The sequence below is a fragment of the Cladophialophora bantiana genome, assembly GCF_000835475.1.
Source record: "Cladophialophora bantiana CBS 173.52 unplaced genomic scaffold supercont1.26, whole genome shotgun sequence".
NCBI lineage: Eukaryota > Fungi > Ascomycota > Eurotiomycetes > Chaetothyriales > Herpotrichiellaceae > Cladophialophora > Cladophialophora bantiana.
The window spans coordinates 286751-308954 of record NW_015971600.1 but is presented as its reverse complement, the minus strand read 5'-3'; the positions used below and the strand labels follow the sequence as shown (position 1 = coordinate 308954).

The following is a 22204-nucleotide window of genomic DNA, read 5'->3' as shown; positions in this document are numbered from 1 at the left end:
GTCTTTTCGCGGACGACTCTCATTGAAGAGCATAAACCAATCTCCGTCCGCGAACTCGTCCAGCTTTCAGCTCTTCTAAGCCTGACACAATGTTAGTCAATCCCCCTTCTCGCTCTTCTGAACGAAGAGGCTTGAGCTTTCCACCTCTCAGCAGCAGTTCAAGCCTATCGGCGAATTTCCCGCCAAATGCAGCATCGTCCTCAATAACTGGGAATATCGGGCCCTTAGCGCGGAAGGAGAATACCCGCCCCAAGACCGTGAACGAGACGATTTTGACAGACTTGACATTCGGGAGTCCAATCTCGGGCCCATTTGCGGTAAAGCTGATGTAGGTTCCTGGTTCTGCGCCCATGGCTCTCGAACATATGGCTGCAGACTGGACATCAGAGATACAGTCGACAGTGTACCTCACGAGACCTCTTGTGAAGTCCTGTAGGGATTTCTCGCAACCTGCGTCACGCTGTGAACCGAGAACGAGATACATGTGAGTGATTCTTGCCAAGCGAAATTCAGGCGCCGGTTCGACTCAGGTCCTGGAGGGGAAATTGTACTCACGTAGTCGAAGACAACATCGGCGCCGTACCTTCGCACCAGGTCGAAGCTCTCCTTCGAGCAGACAGCCAGCACTTGCATCCCAGCTCTGTCGGACGAGAAGTTAGTGACCGACCCGGGAAAGTACTACAGTCGAGGGCCACTCTCATGACGTACAACTTTCCCATCTGGACCAGCATCAACCCTGTCGACGACGCCCCTCCATAGACAAGCAGCATCGATTCCTCGCGTGCAGCCTCCTTGATCGCAGCTTGTCCATTCACTGTTGACACTGGTCCATCCACAGGCACTGACATGCTCATGATATGCTCGAGACAAAACCCCGCCGTGAACGCTGGGGTCGGTACAGTTACGCCATCCTCGAACGATGTAGATTCTGGTAGATGGAGCAGCACATGTGCTGGTGCGATGATGTACTCGGCAAATGCACCGTCGTCAGGTCTCAGAATGTTTCCTCCTTGTACCATTCCCGCAACACGCTCGTCTGGTTGCACTCTCGTGACATTCTCGCCAACTGTCTCGACGAAGCCTGCGAAGTCGCAACCCAAGCCTGTCGGCACCGGGGGTACGCGACCGTAGAGCATTTTCCAATCGTAGGGATTCAAGGCCACCGCGTAGACCTTGACGAGAACTTCATCTTTGCCTGGCAATGGAATGGGCACTTGTTCAATGACGGCTGTACCTGGCGCCGTTTGGCGAAGGACCTTGGTGCGTCTAGACATCACCACTGTTTGCTTGCTCCGCTCCGCTTCTAATCAGACCAGATGTCGATCAAAGTCTTTTCTTTTACCAGGTCGTCGAATGGTCCCTTCGAGTTGATCACCAGACGTGGTCGCGCTGGATTTCTTTCCAGAAGCCGGTCCCTACAACTCCCTCTATAGTAGTAGGCGATGCTCCTTCTTTGGCTGGAGCCTACTAACCGGAGCGTTTCCCTCGTGGCGGACAGGTTCACGTTCTTTGTACGAGTGTAAACGTAAGCAATAATCCCCAAGGTCGAATCAGGATGAGCTGGGGCTGGTAGGCTTCCTTGGGGCAGCATACTAAGCCGAGGTGCGAAGGAGGAGGAGGCAGATGACCAGAACCACTGACGCTCCGAAAGAAAGAAAATGAGATCGCCACACACAACCACAAACATTCCGACCGATTCGCGGGCGCTGGGCTCTGCGGACGGCCTCCGAGCTCGAGGAACCTTGTCGCTTTATATCGGAAAAAGGCTTGGGCGCGTGCAAACGAGCATCTTCATCGTGAGGTCGATGCTAGTGGCGCGCAGACTAAAGACGCCACTAGGCTCGACGGATTTGCGGTCATAGTTACCAATTTGAACGTTTGGCCTGAAGCGGTTAAAGGTTGAGTATCAGTACCAAACGTCGCCGAGAGTGTGCTCTGATGTTGATGCTGGAATGTCACCAAATATACTTTCTCTAGCTATCGCCCTTCATCCTTTCTCTATCGATCATGGCAGCCGGGACATATTACACCTCACACCATTCATCCACCAATCTATGCTTGCAGTCCTCATACACGGGCAACGGCGTGCCCAGCTGGTCGGCCTTGATGGAAAGGGCCAAAAACCTAGAGTACCATCTCGCATGCCCGAGTGCGCCTCCGATGTACCAAAGACCGCGTTCTAGGATCGAGAAGAGAGATGTTGTTAGCTCCTGGCCTGCTGGATTGAGATTGACTTTGCCGCCCCTTTGGGCCAAGCTGAGCGATTGCAGATTGGCCGGCAAATGAGGGACAAAAGAGTAAACTTACGCTGCACTGGCTTGAAAGCTCCCAAGATTTCTCCTTCCTCATTGAGACCGAAGCAATCACCAGCCCGATCCCCGACTTCTTTGCCGAAGATCTGCTCGACATGGTTACGTAGGTTGCCGACAAATCCCGTGGCGAAGACGACGACGTCGGCTCTCATTCGAGTGCCGTCCGCAAACTCGAGGCCGTCTTCATAAAACGACACGGCTAGTGCGTCTGATTTGACTTTGATCTGAGTTGTAGAATTGGCTACGTCAGTTTTTATGATCCGTCGACCAAGAGAAGTCAGAAAATGGCTAATTGAGGTGTTACTCACCCATCCTTTGGCGATTTTCGCCGATGTGCCTACGTCGATATAATGTCCACCCAAGCGGACGTTGATCGCGTCCTGGATGTCACCGTACGGGTCGACCTTGAAACCGACGCGTTCCAGGGCTTCCCATCTCTCGGGCTGAGCTCGAGCCATCGCGTGAAATGCATTGGCCGAAGTCAGGCGAGCAATCGACACGGGGTTCGTGAACATGATGCGATCGCTGGTCTCGGTGGACAGCTTGCTGTTGTACAACTCTGAACACCACAATGTCAGTTGCTGGCCACCTCGTGAAGCGTGAGCGGCTTTGGGTCCGGTGTCATGCTGTGCCGGAACAGAATCCTTACTGTGGTATCTATCCTGGATGTACTCCACTGGTAGCACGACTGCGCGTAGCGAGCACGTATTAGTGTGAAGTTCTCTTGTGTTTTTCTCTCAATCATGATGAGGGGCCATGAGCACAACACTCACAAGTCCGGCTTCTCTGTACCATGGTCACGGACATGCCTGCTTCGTACATGTCGTCGGCTACATCGTGGGCTGAAAAAGTCCTTTGATTAGTCATTCCGGTGGCCACAGGAGGAGGGAACCGATTTCTCGAGCCCACCGGTGTTTGCTGTGCCCAAGACAATACCAGCCTTGTGTCTCCACTGTTCAGCCGATTTATAATCTGCAGAATGCAACACCTGTCCTCGGAATTTGTCCTGTGCAAAAACCCTTAGATCGTGGACTTTCTTTTTTTTATTTTCATTTTTGGCAAACGTCGGGAGTTTGTCCACCTTACCCTGTTCGCGAGAAGCGGCATTATTGGGGTTTGTGAGCCTGCCCCTGTTGCGATTACAACGTGTTTTGCCGTGATGACCGTGGGAGTAGAAGTGCCTTTCCGGCGGACAGTCAAGGTGTAGAGACCTGTTTCTTGATCCCAATCACCTGATGTGACAGTTGATGAGAGCCAGATATTCTATCGAGCCCAGGGTCAATTAGTCACTTTACCTTGTCGCAGAGCTGTGGCTTCACACAAGGCCGACTTACAATACCAAACTTTCGCGCCCATTCCAGGTGACCTTTCGCTAGATCCTCCTTGCCCAGGTATTCCGGATAAGAAGGTCCAAACGTACGGTCAAAGGGTAAGTGTGCTGTGACGTACGTCAGCTTCGGTTGCATGCTACAAGTCGGGCCGGAGGACCAACAGTATTCGCGGACTGTGTGAACTGCGAAGCCAGAAAGTTAGGATCCATAGGTCGATTTTGTCGAGGTGTTTAGCCATCCTAAGATGCGAACTTACGTCTCGCAGATTCGTACCTCAGCCTCCACGCATCTCCGACTTGCTCATTCTTCTCGATGACGACGTACGAGACACCGAGTGCTCGCAACCGTCCCCCGGTGCTAAGACCGGCTTGGCCACCACCGATGATGACAGCTTGAAAGTGGTGGATACTTTGTTGTTCAGCCATGTCATTGATGGATTCCACATGCTCGACTGTAGTGCCGTTGGTCTGCTGAGAAGTGTGGCCATTGACGTAAACATCTTCTAGTCCCGTCGCGTGTGCATCGGAGCCGTTGCCGTTGACGAAGGTTGAGCTTCCATTGGAACCTCGATCGCTGAGGAGTTCAGACGAGGCCCCATTGTCTGCGAGCAATGGAGTTCGGGGCTCCAGGACATCAACGTTTCCGTGACCAGGCAGTTGTTCAAGCACCGTCCTCAAGATCCAGATCTTCCAACCGCCATCCATCGTAGGAGATGGTACCATGGAGAAAAAGGCTGAGCATTCTGTGACTGGGTTCGAAGTGGTGAACTTTAGCTGGCATTCCAAATACGCCGATTCCGGACCAAATGGAATGATTTTGCTGGATCCAGGGATGTATTCCCTGGACGTGATCTGTCGCTGCTCGCGCAACAACAACCACTGTTGCGCGACAGTGGCATTGAAGTAGAACGTTCGGAAAGTGCCAGTCATTGCATAGCTATCTCGCCACATAGCATCATCCGTGAAGCAATCTTTGGTCAGCGCAGGAAACCTGTCCACCATTGATTTCGCCACGAACTCCACATCTACGTTCGCAGGGATTGACGAAGTTGGGAGTTTGCCGGGCAGCCGCTCCAGAATGGACTTCTTTGGCGGCATAGGAATGGCCGGAGAGATAGCCATTGCGACTGTTGCTGAGATGACAGCGATTGTGGATGAAACGATGCAAAGGGAGGAGGAAAATGTAAATCCATTCGTGAATCCGGTTTATCAACGCCAGGGGGTTGACATGCGACTTGAAGCCAGGGCAAATTCTCGAAAGCCCGGTAGGGCTAAGTCCGACAATCAGGCCATGGGTAGGCTGGAATGCGCCATGCGGCATTTTGCCGTTTTCTCCTTTGGTGGTTCCGTACCAAGGTACCTGAGGTACATCAAGGAGGGAGCCGGCCCTAGAAGCTGATCTCGGAGATGTGGTGGCCGCTCACAACCACCCGACGCTCCGTGGATGCTTTACACCACTAAGCCGTCAATGCTGAAACTTTGTCGAAAGTTGGGGTAGGGACCGGGTCATGATACTAGCTAGAGAGCAATGAGGCCCGGTGAGCTCCAGTATTTGTGAAAAGCTAGGGATCTCGTGCTTCCATCTAAAGGGTGAAACAAGTGGCAGGCGGACGACCCACAGCTACCTAGGTGTCGATCATAGGATTATAAAGATACTTTAACAATAACGACAACAAGAGGAAGAAGGATGTAAGGCGAGATGGTGGAAGCTTCCTTCTCGCGCTTCACCGGCTCCTCCGCGGTGTTTGGATCGTTGATCCTTGGGCTTGCTCTATTTGCATGGGCGTTGTTTTCGACTATTCAGAACTTCTACCGCCTCCGACATATTCCCGGGCCCTTTGTGAGCAAGTTCAGCAGTTTCTGGATTACTTGGAAATTTAACCGCCGATCTGAGAATTTTCTCGACCTCTGCTGCCGACTCGACGGAGAATATGGGCCCATTGTCCGATGGGCGCCAAACAATGTGCTTTTCAGTGATCCCTCAGTCATTCCTGTGATCTACGGTACGCATAATGTTTGGAGGAAGGTTTGCCTCTCGAAATGAAATAATTGATCGCCTTCTGTTGACCTGTCCTACCTAGGCGGTATCGTACGAGCCTGCAACTCCAGTGGTCAATGGGGTACTTCAAGATTCTCTCACCACGACGCGGAACGAGGCGCAAGTTTCGGTAATCAAGAGACACATCAACGCTGCATTTACTCCCCGGGCGATCGGGGCCTATGAGGCACATGTGAACGAAGCCATCAATCTTCTCAGTTCACGCCTTCGGTCTCAGACGCCTAACGTCGACCTCGTCCGGTGGATCAAGCTATTTGCTTTCGAAACAATCTGCCGAATCGCCTTCAGCGATGTAGATCTGACCGAACAAGAAGTTGAAACCATACTCACTGGCGCCAGAGAGCGCTTTGGTCATTGGTTCCGATGGTATGCCAGTCCCGGCCTCGAGAGGCTAGTCTACAAGAATGCTTTTGTTCGAGGCAGAAGAGGCACCAGTCTACTTGGTCAGCAAGCCTTGAAAAGGATCAATGAGCGAAATTCCAAGGGTGACTTCGAAGGGATGTCCGATCTTCTACAATGGTACCTTGAAAGCCACGCAAAGTCCCCTGAACTTATCGAGAGAGGCACCGTCGTAGGGTTGGTCATATCCACAATCAATGCCGGTGCTGAAACAACAGCATCCACCATGGTGGAGGTGCTCCTGCGCCTGTTGAAAAATCCACCGTGTCTGGCCACGCTGCGAGAAGAGTTGAAAGCAGCCGGACTCGCCTCTCCCCCGACACTCGAGTCGGTGAATAGACTTCCATATCTTGAAGCGGTCATCAAAGAGGCCATGAGACTGAACCCGGTCAATCAGGCTCCATTGGAGCGAGAAGTTCCTGCAGGCGGTGCGCACATTGCGGGCGTCTACCTCCCCGGCGGAACATCTGTCGCCTTGAATTTTTCCGCGCTCAGATTTCGCGAAGATGTCTGGGGATCGAAGCCTGAGGAGTTCCGGCCTGAACGATGGACGGAAGTCGACCCCGCTCAAAAGGCGAGAATGGAACGCGCGTTCTACGGCTTTGGCCACGGAAAACGAATGTGCATTGGCCAACACATTGCCTGGATAGAAATGAAGAAAGTGATACCGGAATTGTTATTGAATTACGACGTAAGCCTCGACCCGGCCTATATATGAAATGATCTACGTGCGTCGAGTACGGCTAACGTTTGTCACAGATGAGCTTACTAGAGCCGGAGAGGCCAATAAAATACTACACGTCCATAGTTTCGCTTCCACTCGACCTTTGGGTGTCTGTCAAACCACGCCCGAGGTAGCAAGGGCCCGTCGTCAGTGACCAAGATACACGGCCACGAACGCCGGTTGGCAGATGGAGCAAATTTGATTGGAATTCGAGTTCTTGATGGAATTCAAACGACCTGCACACCATTGGAACGAGGAGATCTAATTCAGACCTGACTACCTGATGCGAGGTGTTGACAGCAGAACGCCACTGTGGCAAACCAACCAATCCACCAATGTTTCAACCGAGGCCTCTTTATAACAGCCCAGGTGCCACCATTGGCCGATAAGAAGGCCTGGACAGATCTGGCCAGGCCCAGATCTATTCAGCGACCCCTTGTTGCCACAGTGCAAATGATATATAGATGGCCAGAGTCTCTCTGAAGTAGGCAGGGGCGGAGACACAATCAATCAGATAGATCCACTCCCATTCTCTGTTGAACACGAGGAGCCCGTACCAGAGGTAGAATTTGTGACGGCTAAGGAACACAAAATGATAGGCGGCAACTTACTCCTTGATAGAATCTCGTGCTAGGCTTTTTTCAAAGCAACAGCATCACTTCCTGATCCAAGATACGACCTCATGACCCCATTCCTCCTCCGCCGCAATGTCCGATCCCAGTGCCAAAGGCGGACTGATATGGTTATGTCCCTTGATGTTCAGATAATCAACCTCGACGCTCCCCGCAGCCCGCAGTCTCTCGATGAATTCTGGAGTAGACTTGAGGATATCCTGCGGATCCAGTGCGCAATCGCCGATCAACAAGCGCGGCCAAGGCCCAGAAGAGAATTCTCCCGTCTCTGCGCATCGCGTGAGCGACTCGACCGGCGCAGCGCTGTCCAAATCATCCCCCAGGTACGCTGCCAGATTCTGCCGCAGAACCGGAGATGAAGATTTGAAATCGAACAGTGCTCCCACCACAATGACGCCCGATAATTTCACTCCTCCACAACCTGCGATAATCTTTCGCCTAAAGTCGTGGAAGGCAGGCTCAAGGAGCCAATGGGCCACGTGGATCCCTCCGGCCGAGTTTCCAAAGAGATAGACGTCTCGTTGCTGGCCTTGGTACCTCTCCGCGATCCATTTGAGCGCGGTTTCGAGATCTTCGGCGCCGCTGGGGAATTTCGCGCCGTGTGTGATCAGTCTGTAGTTCATGCAGATGGTCTCCAACCCGGCTCCGTCGGCGAAAAAGTGGCCCAAGTTCTTGTAGAACAGCGGTCGGGCTTCGTTGACTTTGTCTCCGTTGGCGAACCCACCACCGTGAAGGAAGACCAGTAGAGGCCTAGGACTGGTATCGTGTGCTGGATTTGTTGTTGCTGACGGTTGATAGATGTCGAGTTCTTGACGAGGGTGTGCCCCGTACTTGAACGTCTCTCGTTTTGTCAGTTCGATCTTTGAAGCGTTTCCGGCAATCAGCGGTGCGTAGACAGCATAAGTAGGTCCCACCACTTGACCGATAATTCTTCCCAGGGTCGGTAGTTTGTCCATGGCACAACAACTTGAAGTGGATTGTTGTGGCGCAAAGACTGATATCCGTAGTAAAAGGATAACCTAAACGAGGGACGATGGATGTCAATATGTGCACAATTACCGGGGCCTACGTTTGACAGTTCAGGCTCTGGTTCTGACTCTGTTGCCAATGCCGATCCTGATGCCGTCCAATATAAAGGAAGGATTTGCAGTGTCTCCTAGATTGGGGATAGTCTTTTCGCAATGCAGAGGTTGTAGTGCAATTAGCACCCTGGCGGATATCGGAGCTAGGACCGGCGTGGACCCAGAGGCAAACCTGAATGGTCGAACGTTAGTCAGAATCGGATGCGAGAACCACCACATCTCCGAGCCACTTTCAGCCGGGACACAGCAAAGTTGCTCTAAGCGTCGTAAGGAAGTTGACTTCGGCCAGAAACACCCACTGTTACCGAATCAATGGGACATGAGCAAGTTGATGGCCGCGTTGGTCAGCCTGTACCCGTGACCGGCCACATCTACACCGAATGGACCAGCGAGGTGGGCAGAAGCCAGCAAAGTATAGTAATCGCTATTCCGGCCGGCTGGCTATCGACTATCCCACTTGAGGAAGCATGCCAAAATGCCTAGTACGCATTGATTGGCATGTGATTACCATGTCGATCCATGTGAATGGTCAAGTGATTGATCATATATTCAATGCGAAGCAATTCCTCAATGCATACGGTACGTGTATGATGGTCACGCAAAGTCCAGATAGAATTCCGGAAGGCGGCCGAGCAAGGTTAGGAGGCTCGTAGTCGTTGAATCGGTTGATTCTGTCAAGCAAAAGCGCTGTATGGTATTGTGGGACGTGTCAAGCTGGGAGTGTCTGACGGTCAGAGAGAAAAAGGGGCTGAAATGCCCACACCAATAGTTTTCCTATTTTGCTATGTTGGGTTAACAGCAATAATCCGAGAGAGCTGTATTCAAAATTTTTATACATGACCTATAAAAATAATTAGAGGTGTTCAAACCTCTCAAATTATTAAAAAGTATTAGGTGCTAAAAGGCACAACTTCAGGGCTTTGGCATTGGGCAGCGCGGATACGAATACGCGCCAGGAAATTTCACACTTCAGGAGGATTTTCGCGTAAACCACCTCATAACCAGAGTGTAATATACCGCATTCTTCCCGATCTCCTGGAGGCAAATGTGGGAGTCAGCCACTTAGGACTCGTGACCATCGACACACTTTCCTCAGCATCGACAAAGGGCTCGAACTGGACAGCTTTCTCTTAGTTCCAGACGATGTTGCGGCCGCAATCCGAAAGGTCCAAGGATAGTGACCGTAAGAGCCGCAGGTCGCATAAGAAATCTCGGAACGGGTGCCAGCCGTGCAGAATCCGGAGAATAGAGGTAACTGATCCCCCTGCTTATGACTTGATTCCTGGCACCTGCTTCTTATTCCTCTACTATGACCGTCTTGAGCTTGTCCCAACGATCCTGCCGTCCCGCCAAACGCATTTTACTAGAGCGGTCTCGTTCTGGCGAAGGATCTCTCGGGCAACTCTCCTGCCGTTCTGTCGGCGCTTGCGTTCGTATGCCGCATTTTCCACATATGTATTGCTGATTGTTGAGATGGCGGTGCGATAAACATGGCCCTCCGTGCGCATGTTGTGCGATCCGAGGCCTTAAATGCAGTTATCCCAGACGTCCATCGACGTCAGTCGGTTCGAGACATGATCACGGCGGCGATTCTTTACTGGCCTATGAAAGCCCAACCTCCTACTCCGGCATTTCGCCATCCAGCCTCATGACTGTGACAATGACTGCAGATACTTTACCGATTCCACGACCGCAGGATCTCGAATTAATGCAGCACTTCGCAGCTCATACGTACAACCGCTTGTCCGTGGCGGGACTGACCGACGAACTCTGGCAAACACTATTCCGCGGTGTGCGCTCAAGCAGGACTACCTGATGGACGGAATATTGGGAATACCTGTGCTAGATCTTTCCACCCGCACGCCTGTGGAGGCCGATCGAGAACGACTCCAATAGCTAGGATCCCGCTATTAAAAACCGCACCTTCACATCCTTCCGCAGCGCTCTTGACGGCATCAACCAAGACAACTGTCATGCCGTGTTTGCATTCGCCGTGCTTGCTATGGTGTATGCTGTCGCGTCGCCGAGTGCTGGTGCCATTCGGCCCAGGTCTAAGATCTTGGATGGCGCGGCTGTGCCCGCAACTTCCTCCAGGGAGTTACCCACAATCGCTGTCGAAGGATGGGACTGGATTATTGAGGGCCCTTTTGGCGATTTTCTTGACATGGACCAATGCATCAAGCTGGCGGATGTCCGGGATGGTGATGAAGCCTTGTTCACTCGGTTGAACAATCTGAACAACAGCCTGCTTTCTGGCGTAGATCCATTAGGCCACGCAACCATCACGACAGTTATTGAGCTGATGGGACGAGTCTTCCGAGGGGTGAGCTCATGGCCCTTGCGTGGTTGTCCATGTGTAGGTCACATTATGTTACTATGCTTCGCCAAGGACATCGACTTGCTCTTTGGTCTTCGTGCATTGGGCTATATCTTTGAAACGCCTCAGCCGGTTATGGAGGGTGGACAACATGGCAGAGACACTGGTTGCCGAGATGACCAAAGAACTACATGATGTGCAGGGTTTATGGAGAGATGCGTTGGAAGCAGTGAAGGTACGAGTTGGTACGGGCCAAGAGTTTTCTTGAAACTGCCACTCGATGTCTCCGGCTCCTGGACCTGTTTGCCCGTTCTCATCATCGTTTCAAGTCATGATAACCTTCCGACCAGGAAAGCGGATGGCTTTTTGCTCCGACCCTGTCATTCTCTCCCCATCGGTCACTCAGTGGCTGACAGCGAAGAACGCAAAGAGATCTGTTAGTAAGCGCGCTGGGCAAATAAGACACAGCTGGGTGATGTATGGAGCGTGTAGAGACGTGGCATCTAATTTGACTCCGGGATGTAGGAATAGTGACACTTAGACTCTCGAGCCCTGCTACAATGATCGCGGCATAATCATTCGAAGACAAGCTAAGGTGGTCTTGTTCGAACCCTCAGAACGGAGTACGTATCGCGAAGATCACGCATGAGAATTTGTTCTAGCCGAGATCCACCCTTCTTTCCCTTGATACAGTGGCGCCCGGACGTCAAGCTCGACTGGATCATTGTGGCGACCAAGTGCCGGTCGTGACCTACGTACTGGGTACATCCCAACTTCCTACGTGTTGTACAGAGACTGAGAGTGGATCTATCTGCTTGATTGTGTTCTCTTCTGCTGGCTATTCAGAGAGACTCTGCCTGTCTATATACTATTTGCACTGTGGCAATAATCCGTCTGCCGAACAGGTCTGGACCTGGCCAAATCTATCCAGGCCTTGTTATCAACCAACGGTGGCACAGAGGCTGCTACAGAGAGGCCTGGGTCGCAGCATTGGTGGATGATTTGCTACAGTGGCGTTCTGCTGTCAACACGTACAATTATAAGGCCAGGTCTATATCCCACGTCCCTTGCTGTATCAAGTTTTGGGTGCGTGCAATGTATTAGAGCTAATCCGATAAGTGATGGCAGCAAAGCTGTAGCCCACTTCGATGTCCGGTATTTTGAAGCCCAAATGCCTGATTGCCAGCCATGTGGGACCAAGTCGTTGCTCGTTGATACGCCAATATGAATTGATGTCAGCAGCTGGTAATCTATTGACCATACAATAGATCAGGGATCTTTTAATACGAAAGCGCGAACACTTCGGCACCTTCTGATGATGTAACAATGTTGACGTGAAGGATATTGTCCCTTGCAAGTCGAGCAACGGTATTTTGCACAGCTGCAACAATAGCACTATTTTATTTCGAAATCCAGAAACTGAGGTACTTTATATGTACCGTCTGGAGAAGGTGTCTTCAAGTATTCCTATTGTTCACAAATGTCCAATATGATCCTGACATCGAGGTTGTCGACACATATGCCATCGCTAGTATAGTTCCCTGAGAGGCCAGTCCCCACAGGATGAGAATGACTACCCTACTAATGATTCGCAACATATATTGGTGGAAGATATTTTGTCAAGCTATATTTATGGTTCAACAGTATCGCTGACTGGATTATATATCCTGAGCACTTGACTCGTTTTATATTAGAGCCAGTTGGGCAGCCCAAGATTTGTTGATATGCATTTTGTGTGTTTCGCTCCTCAATGTGAACCATGCTGTTGTACGAAAGGTTGAGTTGTGGACCTGTCTGGTTGATTGTGTTCTGTCCCCCTGGCTATTCAGAGAGACTCTGCCTGTTTATATATACATTGGCCTGTAACCACAAGAGCATTCCTGAAATCTCCTATTCCGTTGCCATCCTGTCGCAGATCTGCAGGAACAACGAGGTTGAGGCAATTTGCGTAGTTGGTGAAGCGTCTAGCGTCTCAGGTGGTTTGCCCCAATGGTGCTCTCGCGACCCTGTCAACACATGCCTTCGTACGATCTGTGGTGACAGTCTGATGCAAATTTATTGATTACAGTAGTCAACATCCAGGTCCTGCGAACCGGCGACTGCGAACAGGGGGAGCAGGGTGCGAGCACGTGAGCACAGAGCGGCATCACCCTCATCCTAATCCGGGATGAGTTGCAAACAGGGTTTGACTCAAGCTTGGCATATTTGTTCTCCTCGATAAATTCGATCTTGGCATATTTGCTCCTCGATAAGTTTGACTCATCCCGCTGCCAGCCTCGCTTGCAACAATGCACCGACACTGATGTTCAACTGGAAGATTCCAGATCATTCTCGATAACAACATATATCATCGTCGTCAGTGAAGACGTCGTTGCTTTTCGCCGGACTTGGTGGGACTGTCGCTTCTTCAAATCACCCTCATCTCATCTCACGTGCCTTTATCCCCGGTCATCAAGGGTTTTCACTGAAAGACTGTGGCAATATTTGAAACCCGCTCGTTTCCTGGCCTTATGGCTGAATCTACGGAGGCAAGCATGAGCTTGCCTGAGCGCGTCAAGGAGAAAATCGAGAATGCGATAACGGACAAGAAGTCCAAGAAAGAAAAGGCGCCGAAGCAGCCCAAGCCATCCAGGGAGGCAAAGCCACGAGCGGAGAGACCTGTGAACCCTGCAAAACCCGCCAATGTGGCGCCGTCGGCACCGGCTGACCCAGATGCTATGTTCAAAGAAGGCTGGCTGGCGGCAGTCCGGAAGGAACGACCAGCCGATGAACCGGTAGTCACACGATTTCCTCCAGAACCGAATGGCTATCTCCACATCGGCCACAGCAAAGCCATTGCAATCAATTTTGGGTTTGCCAGATTCTACGGTGGAAAATGCAACTTGCGATACGACGACACAAACCCGGAAGCAGAAGAAGAAGTCTATTTTATCGCCATTGAGGATATTGTGCGCTGGCTGGGTTTTAATCCTGCTTTGATCACCTACTCCAGCGACTTCTTTGATCAGTTGTACGAGTTGGCCGAGAAGCTTATCACCTTGGACGGCGCTTATGTATGCCACTGTACCGACGAGGAGCTTAAAGATCAGCGAGGCGGGACAGATCCAAAGAATAAGCATGAGAGATACGCTTGCCCTCACCGAAACCGACCGATTGAAGAATCCCTTGCCGAGTTTCGAGCCATGAGAGATGGCAAGTATAAGCCCAAAGAAGCGTTTTTGCGGATGAAGCAGGATCTTTCGGATGGCAACCCTCAGATGTGGGATTTGGTTGCCTACCGCGTCCTCGAGAAACCACATCATCGCACAGGTAACAAATGGAGAATCTACCCTACCTACGACTTCACCCACTGCCTGTGTGATAGCTTCGAGGGCATAACTCATTCGTTGTGCACGACTGAATTCATCCTGTCCAGAGTATCATACGAGTGGCTCAACAACAAGGTCGACGTCCCTCACAAACCGATGCAGAGAGAATACGGTCGATTAAACGTCACCGGCACTGTCTTATCGAAACGAAAAATCAAAAAGTTGGTGGACGAGAAGATTGTCGCCGGTTGGGACGACCCCAGGTTGTACACTCTTGTTGCTTTGCGGAGGAGGGGTGTTCCGCCCGGTGCTATCCTGTCGTTTGTCAGCGAGCTTGGAGTCACCACGGCGACTATCAATATTCAGATTGTGCGATTTGAACAGTCAATCCGCAAATATCTGGAAATGACCGTGCCTCGTCTCATGCTTGTGCTAGATCCCGTACCTGTCATCATCGACGATCTGCCCGACGATTACTACGAGGAACTGGAAAATGCGTTCGGTCCGAAAGACGTCGATATGGGCTCTCACAAACTGCCCTTCACAAAGAAGGTCTATATCGAGCGCGACGACTTCAGAGAGGTGGACAGCAAAGACTTCTTCCGCATGGCGCCCGGAAAGCCTGTTGGCCTGTTGAAAGTCCCTTATCCCGTTATTGCGACCAGCTTCAAGAAGGATGAGGCTACTGGACTGGTCACTGAGATCCATGCGAAGTACGACAAGCCAGCAGAAGGCGAGAAAATCAAGAAGCCCAAAGCTTACATCCACTGGGTTGCTGATGCTCCGGAGCGTGGTTCACCAATCAAATGCGAGGTCCGCGTCTTCAACCCTCTCTTCAAGTCCGACAATCCAGACTCGGTGGAGCCGAGTTTCATGGCAGACATACGGGAAGACAGTCTCAAGGTGTATCCGAATGCTATGGCAGAGGTCGGGTTGAAAGAGATCCGGGGACGAGCTCCATGGCCAGAGGAAGCTGGCGAAAAGAAGGGTAAATGCGGTTTTGAGTCGGTTAGGTTTCAGGCGATGCGTATGGGCTATTTCTGCATGGACAAGGATACAGACGAGGCGGCGGGGAAGATTGTGCTCAATCGAATCGTCAGTCTGAAGGAGGACGCTGGAAAGAGTGCATGATTGACTTGAGGGATGATTTCAAGGTCCGCCGTTAGGGAAATCTAGAGGCATGGAAGGACGACTCCGATACTTCCAAATAGATCACGCTGTAACGCAGATATTAAACGACGGCAAGGGTGATGGAGACAACGAAGTCCATCGCGGTTGTTTTTGAATCGAGTCAACTCCTGCCCAAATTAAAGCAAACTCCTTCGCAGGAGGTCACCGCTATGCTGCCGGCGACGAAGTGCATGGAGCGCAATGAATTGCACGTATGTAATGACCAAAGACTCAAAAATCCGTGCTACGCGCGAGGTGAAATATGCTATCGAGGCTGTTGTATTATTTGGAGCAAAGCGCGGGCACGAGGTGGGCTGATTTCCCCCTAGTGAGCCTGCGAGCAGCATTTTACAAGGCTATTCCGGCATGACTAGTGAGTTTGGGCCGTGGTGCGCTGCAATATCAGCCTCGTGCTTGCCGCGGCCCTCTTATACAGAGGCTGGTGCAGCTCAGGGCCCTCAGTCTCAGGGTCATCATGTCGCCCTGGCGACGAAGTCGTAGCCTCCACAAACCGGGTCAACGCCGATGACAGCGCTGATACGGAAACCACCCACTGCTGGGACAAAGTCTCGTCAGGTATGATGCCTCCATTTCGACCTCGTATTCGATGGCCGACAACGACCTGCCAAAGCCCTTTTGGATATGTGCCCCACGGCATCAAGGCACGCCGTCTTCAGCTCCGTAGACAGACCGGAACCCTTTTAGGCAACCTCTGGCCCCTCATCGCTTTCGCTCACGTCTTCATCACCGCTGACCTCCTCGTTCTCCCGCGCTCTCTTGTCCATCAGTGCCTGCAATTCGGCATCATCATGCTCTGTCACGGCCTTAGGTGCCATCTTTACCACACAAGCACCCCCTGCCTCCTTGATGTTGTCATCGATATCCTTGATTGCTTGCTCGAGCAATTGAATGCCCATCCCTTTGTCCAAGCACTGGCTGGTCAGGACATAGTGTGGCGGAGACACCAGCTTGACCTTGACTTGTGTTTCCGCAGAATTCCTTGCCTCGGCTTGTCTCAGTGCTTCCTTGACAGCGTCGATGCCGTCGTACTTGAAACATGTCACCTCCACGTCGGCTCGTACTTTTGTCGGATGCGGCGTCAGTTTCTTGCCGATGTACGACAGAAACTCCTCCTTGACGACATCGTTGGGGAATTTCACGTCATTCCACACATCGGGGTTTGTGATGGAGAGCTTGAAAGCATCGTTGGCGTGGCCGTATTTCCGGTTCAGCGGCCAGCCAATATCCTCATATAGCTTCAGGATGGGCGTTTTCGTCTTTTCGGCAACGTGTCGCATGATGGAGTGGACTGACTTGCTCTTGTTGTACCGTTCCTCACAGCGCACAATGTCTTCCGCGGAGACTCTTCGTTTGGACAGGTCGATATAACCCTTCTCTTTATCTACTCGCAAGACCACCACAACTTCATTGCGGCCAATACGGATGAGTTTCTGTATGGATCTGATACGTCTTCGAGAGAGTTCGGAGAGGAGAATCATGCCGTCGATGTTATCGTATTCTAGAAGCTTGACATAGGCGCCCATTTCTGCGATCTGTTGCGAGGGTTGTTAGAGTCACCGTCAACATGGAGAGCATATACCAACCCGCCACCTACCTGTTTGACATTCACCATGACAAAACTCTCGATTTCCGGGTATTTTTCTTCGTAGAAGCGACAATTCGTCAACGAGTTTGGGTCCGACATTTTCACTGCGTCTGTCCGACAGACGCTGGGCTCAGATGTGCGATATTTTGTCTCAGGTGTCTTCAAATAGGTATGGAACCTCTGTTTGAATAGAAAGAGAGAAAATAAGAGTTGTGACTCGATGGCGTGTTTGATCGCATGTGCGGGCAACTTGAAGGCTGATTTCACCTCTGCGGGCGGGCACCTCAACTTTTGTGCCAAGCCAAGTGCCCGCATTCCTTTTTCGATCTAGCGTTGGGCTGCCTGTTGCAACGTGGAGAAAAGATAATCCGAATCACGTGCCTCAAGAGACAGGCCTTCTACTGGGAAGCGGCATACCCCACGTCATTTGAAAAAAACAACCGAGCAACCCACGTCAAGTCAACTTCCATGGCAATTTGGTTCCGGCTGATTGGAGTTGCGAGGCAAAAATGACCTGCTGATTCAACTTCAACCGTCGTTGGTGGCCACCGCGTTCACACGCTCCCAGCCAGACATTCTATTCGCTTGGACAAACCCCGTCTCTATCCATCTTATAAGTTGCCTCACTCCGTGCCTTGTCCGCTCAACCTGCGGGAGATTCAACCTTTTGAGTCCTGGGTTCCTCTCAGAACCTGTTGACTCAGAAATGACCACATTGGCACCCTCATCGGGCTCCTGAACGGCTCTCTGATCTCCCCAGCCATGGCTGACCAGAAGTCATCGAGCCTTCGTGCCAACGATCCCTCGACTCCCCCGCGACGGGTTTCTCAACAAAGCGTCCGATTTGCAGACGCAGACCAGTATGCTCCTCTGATTCCCAGCCGACTGCGGGAGACCACACTTCTCTCCCCCGAAGACAAGATGGCAAGATCGAAGTCAGATAAAGATACAAGTGAAGAGGAAAATCCGCGCCTTCCTCCGCCGAGTTTGACCGTCGACGAAAATACACCTCTCATCACTGAGCCTGAGCCTCTCGTGAATGAGGAAGGGGCCGATGTCCAAGCAGAATTACAAGAACCTTCGAGAAAGTCGCTTAATGAGCGGGATGCCTTGCTGGGAAATTATCACCACAGTCGTATTTGCGGTCTCAGAGACTGCAACCACGGAACCTTCTCTCCAAGGGCTCCTTCGATCGACAGCGACGGGAGCGCCAACCTCTCCTTTGGTGGTCGGTACGCTGGCGAGATTGCCGAGGACGGCAACTCACAGGATCAAGTTCGGGGGATCCTGGGCGAGGTTGTTTCCGACACTCTCGCACCAAGCAAAAGTCTTAGCACAACCAGATGGCTGGCCGAAAGACATGGCATTAAGAGTCACCGGTTCATGTACTTTTCCTACTATTTTCCTTTCGTCAAGTGGATCGGCCAGTACCGATTGAGTTGGTTACAGGGGGATTTGGTCGCTGCTATCACAGTTGCGTCCGTTTACATCCCGATGTCGCTGTCGTACGCTGCGAACCTTGCTCATGTATCTCCCATTAATGGGCTTTATTCCTTTGTCTTCAGCCCCCTGATCTATGCATTGCTGGGTACTTGCATGCAGATGGTTGTTGGACCTGAAGCAGCGGGGTCATTACTGGTTGGCCAGGTGGTCAAGACATGCATTGAGAGGGGGGAGTCTCAAGATGACGATTCTAAGCTCAACGCCGAAATCGGCGGCGTGGCAACTGCCATAGCTGGAGCTATTATCTTCAGCGCTGGCTTGGCTCGACTTGGATTTCTCGACAGTGTTCTCAGCCGACCCTTTCTTCGAGGCTTTATCAGCGCCATCGGATTCGTCATTATTGTCGACCAATTGATTCCCGAGCTGGGCCTCGCCGAAATTGCTAAGCAAATGGATGGTGTGTCGCACGGAAGCTGTGCTCAAAAGCTGGTATTCCTGGCGAGGAACATAGGGAACACTCACGCTTTGACAGCCGCTGTTTCTTTTGGAGCTTTTGCCGTCATTATGGTTTTCAGGTAAGTTGTGACTGGGCGAAGGATCTACAAGGTTCTGACATCACAGATATCTCAAGCAGACTCTACAGCCAAGGTATCACTGGGTGGCATACTTCCCCGACCGCTTCATTGTCGTCACTCTCTCGGCGGTTCTGACTTGGGCCTATGCCTGGGACAAGCATGGTCTCGATGTTCTTGGTGAAGTCAAATCGTCGGGTGGAACAGCCATCCCATTCCACTGGCCCTTCCAGTTTCGGCACATGAAACATATCGACACCGCATTGAGCACGTCTTTCTTGATTGCATTACTAGGGTTTTTTGAATCTTCGGTGGCCGCAAAAAGCCTAGGAGAAGGGCGTCAAGTGAAGCACATGACGCTAAGCGCCAACCGAGAAATGATTGCCCTGGGTGCTGCCAACATTGTAGGTGGTGTCTTCATGGCGCTGCCTGCATTCGGGGGTTATGGAAGAAGCAAAGTGAACGCTTCGACCGGAGGCACCACGCCGATGAGTAGCATTTTCCTCAGTTTCATCACCTTGATGTGTGTCCTGTTTGCTGTTCCCTATTTCTACTACCTGCCTAAGGGCGTCCTTTCGGCCATGATCTCGGTCGTTGCATATTCCCTGATCGAAGAATGTCCTCACGACATCAAATTTTTCTTCAAGATCCGAGGCTGGACAGAGCTGTCGCTGATGACGATTATCTTTGTGGCTACGGTGTTCTATTCTTTGTCGGTCGGAATGGCACTCGGCATCGGCCTGTCCCTGCTGGCATTGATCCGTCACGCAACAAAGCCTAGGATACAGATCCTCGGCAAAGTGCCTGGGACCTCAAATCAATTTGAAAATGCGGAACTTACACCAGAGAATATTGAGTATATTGAAGGTTGTCTGATCGTCAAGATCCCCGAACCGCTCACCTTCGCAAACACCGGAGAGTTGAAAAATCGTCTGAGGCGGTTGGAGCAGTACGGCACTACCGCTGCTCATCCGTCTCTACCACGAGTGCGCCACGAGGATAACAACCGCAATATCATATTTGACGTGCACGGCGTCACCACGATCGATGGATCTGGAACCCAAGTGTTTGCTGAAATCGTGGAAGATTACGTGAAGCGCGGTATTCGTGTTATCATCTGCAGGTTACCCCAAAGACGCAGTCAAGTTTACAAAAGCTTTGAGAGAAGCGGCATTGTCGACATGGTTGGCGGGACGAGACACTTTGTGGGCAGTGTTGAGGAAGCATTAAGGCTGAGCGAGGCGGAGGATCTGGAGGAGTACTTTGAAGACAGGTTGAATGGACATCACGAGCATCAACATTAGAGCAAGGCAGAGGATACGGAGGAGTGCGTCGATCAGAGTTTGAACGATATACCAGCATGAGCATCAGCGTCAGCATCAGCATCACTAGAGCAAAAGCGGGTGGTTTCAAGGTTGCGGTTACGGAAACATTGTTATACCCCTAAAAGCATGGCATGGCACGGCATGGTCGGGATGTGAAAACAAGCGCTTTCAAGTTTGTCATGGAGACTTTGGTTGTCTCCTTTTCGCTGCAGACGCGTTTCAGGCCTGTACACTCTGTGAGAACTGAGCAAGTACATAAATCAAAAATGTCTTTTCTCAGCAGCCTTGTCATTGTCAGCTTGACCTTGTTCTTCGCTTGCTCTGTGCAGTCCGCCCATTCCGCCATCCACTTGCCCCTGCACAGAAGGGGAGGCCGCTTCTCGTACCGCGAGTCGGCGAACCTCACATATCTCACATCAGTCCTTCATGACGCCGAGGCAAGGTATGCACGCAGCTCCCGTGCAATCGAAGGGAACCGCCTTGTGCGTAAATGGCGGGCAAGCGAGTGCAAGGATGAGAATGATCCGGAGGTGATTGCTATCGTCGGAGGGCCAAATCAATGGTACGAATGAACACCTTGGTTCCCAATCATGCCCTTGAGAGGGAACTAGGATCGCTGATTTCGAAGGTGAGGGGCGCAGGTACGCGACATTTGAAGTGGGCAATCCACGACAAAGATTGGAGGTCGACGTGAACATGTTGAGTCCAGATTTCTATACGATCACGACTGCGAGTAGCAAGGGGTCCAGGTACAACACGTCTGGCTCACAAAGTCACCGTAGGTAAAGGAGACAACGCAGCATTCGCTTTGCCCTGACCGAAACCTCCACCAGATTTCAGTGAAGACAGACTCCATCCGGTCTGCAGGCGCCCCAGTGAAGAGTTCCACTTCCCTCCCAGCCTGCCACCAATTCGACTCGATTTTCCAACATGCACACCATCGAAGTCATCTCGACAGAGCCTTGCACATTCCGGTACGTTTCTGGGTCTTGCGCCACACAGCGGGTCTCTCGCTCGAATGCCCTCTTCTCCGCTGTTGACCCAGTTGAAAGAGGGAGACATCATCAAAGAAAAGGTATGGTCAGTAACGCTGCTGGACGCGGAGACTGGCATCCTCAGCCTCGGTGGCACCATCGCAAAAGAGGTCGAGGAAGTGAAGATACGGGGAGAAGTTGAGTTGAAGTACTTTGGTGATCCTGCTGTGACCGCGGAATGGGTGAGCGAGCAGGTGATGGCTCAATTACAGGGGGCCATGCCGGCCGACATACCTTGGAAACAACACTTCAAGTGGACGGAGGTGAAAGGCGCTGCGGGATGGTGGACGGCGTTGATGAAGGGCGTGTGGGTTAATGGAGCAAAGGTATAATCGACTCTACTCGGTACGGAGAGCGAACATCTTCTAACCCGTGTCCAGGTCCTGAAGAACCAACCTATCCTCTTCGACATCAACGTCCCTTTCATCCTGGCTCCACCGCTTGCCGCCCAGCGGTTCTACGACTCCATCGGCGGTACGAAACGGCTGCCTCGGCCCTACGACTTCTTCTTCGCCTTCCCATGCTTTAACGAAGTTCACGTCGCCTTTGAAATTGCTGGACAGAATTTTCCCACAATGCAGGGTCAGGGTACTTGGGCGGATGGGCTGCATGGCCCCGCAGGAGGAAGATTAAGCCTGGGGAAACTGGGCGATGGATCGGGGTACTGCGTAGGAAGCGTGGTGGAGACGAGGATGGGGCAGAAAAGAGAATGGCTAGAAAGTGGCATGAAAGACGTATGGGTGCTTGGAGAGCCTTTCTTCCGAGGACTGGGGGTGGCATTTGATATAGACAAAGAGAGGGTAGGGGTGAGGATGTATTGAGAGGCAAGGCATCAACCGGGACAGATCCAAGGCGAACACATTCCAACACCCCAACACATCCCTTCCTCCA

General features: G+C 51.7%; 9 protein-coding genes across 9 annotated transcripts; 5 read left to right on the top strand and 4 right to left on the bottom strand.

Annotated features, from left to right (window-relative positions):
* Positions 1–19: 19 nt before the first annotated feature.
* On the bottom strand, positions 20–1274 carry Z519_12169 (uncharacterized protein; the record flags this gene model as incomplete). Its single annotated transcript, XM_016769876.1, has 3 exons — positions 20–460; positions 556–640; positions 709–1274. The coding sequence occupies 3 exons, from the start codon at positions 1272–1274 to the stop codon at positions 20–22; spliced, it is 1092 nt and encodes a 363-aa protein (XP_016613935.1).
* Positions 1275–2024: 750 nt separating this feature from the next.
* On the bottom strand, positions 2025–4764 carry Z519_12168 (uncharacterized protein; the record flags this gene model as incomplete). Its single annotated transcript, XM_016769875.1, has 10 exons — positions 2025–2179; positions 2308–2536; positions 2621–2871; positions 2962–3000; positions 3086–3154; positions 3222–3318; positions 3399–3575; positions 3647–3750; positions 3805–3825; positions 3900–4764. 10 exons carry the CDS (start codon positions 4762–4764, stop codon positions 2025–2027), a joined length of 2007 nt encoding a protein of 668 aa, XP_016613934.1.
* A 577-nt stretch (positions 4765–5341) lies between these two features.
* Z519_12167 (uncharacterized protein) lies at positions 5342–6818 on the top strand (the record flags this gene model as incomplete). Its single annotated transcript, XM_016769874.1, has 2 exons — positions 5342–5668; positions 5724–6818. 2 exons carry the CDS (start codon positions 5342–5344, stop codon positions 6816–6818), a joined length of 1422 nt encoding a protein of 473 aa, XP_016613933.1.
* A 661-nt stretch (positions 6819–7479) lies between these two features.
* On the bottom strand, positions 7480–8412 carry Z519_12166 (uncharacterized protein; the record flags this gene model as incomplete). The annotated part of the gene is made up of 1 exon (XM_016769873.1): positions 7480–8412. The coding sequence occupies one exon, from the start codon at positions 8410–8412 to the stop codon at positions 7480–7482; it is 933 nt and encodes a 310-aa protein (XP_016613932.1).
* A 1774-nt stretch (positions 8413–10186) lies between these two features.
* Z519_12165 (uncharacterized protein) lies at positions 10187–11050 on the top strand (the record flags this gene model as incomplete). Its single annotated transcript, XM_016769872.1, has 3 exons — positions 10187–10330; positions 10439–10861; positions 10928–11050. 3 exons carry the CDS (start codon positions 10187–10189, stop codon positions 11048–11050), a joined length of 690 nt encoding a protein of 229 aa, XP_016613931.1.
* Positions 11051–13365: 2315 nt separating this feature from the next.
* Z519_12164 (glutamine-tRNA ligase) lies at positions 13366–15294 on the top strand (the record flags this gene model as incomplete). Its single annotated transcript, XM_016769871.1, has 1 exon — positions 13366–15294. The coding sequence occupies one exon, from the start codon at positions 13366–13368 to the stop codon at positions 15292–15294; it is 1929 nt and encodes a 642-aa protein (XP_016613930.1).
* Positions 15295–16034: 740 nt separating this feature from the next.
* Z519_12163 (uncharacterized protein) lies at positions 16035–17038 on the bottom strand (the record flags this gene model as incomplete). Its single annotated transcript, XM_016769870.1, has 2 exons — positions 16035–16886; positions 16949–17038. The coding sequence occupies 2 exons, from the start codon at positions 17036–17038 to the stop codon at positions 16035–16037; spliced, it is 942 nt and encodes a 313-aa protein (XP_016613929.1).
* Positions 17039–17701: 663 nt separating this feature from the next.
* Positions 17702–20258, top strand: Z519_12162 (uncharacterized protein; the record flags this gene model as incomplete). The annotated part of the gene is made up of 2 exons (XM_016769869.1): positions 17702–18957; positions 19004–20258. 2 exons carry the CDS (start codon positions 17702–17704, stop codon positions 20256–20258), a joined length of 2511 nt encoding a protein of 836 aa, XP_016613928.1.
* Positions 20259–21297: 1039 nt separating this feature from the next.
* On the top strand, positions 21298–22134 carry Z519_12161 (uncharacterized protein; the record flags this gene model as incomplete). The annotated part of the gene is made up of 2 exons (XM_016769868.1): positions 21298–21639; positions 21694–22134. The coding sequence occupies 2 exons, from the start codon at positions 21298–21300 to the stop codon at positions 22132–22134; spliced, it is 783 nt and encodes a 260-aa protein (XP_016613927.1).
* Between the last annotated feature and the right edge of the window lie 70 nt (positions 22135–22204).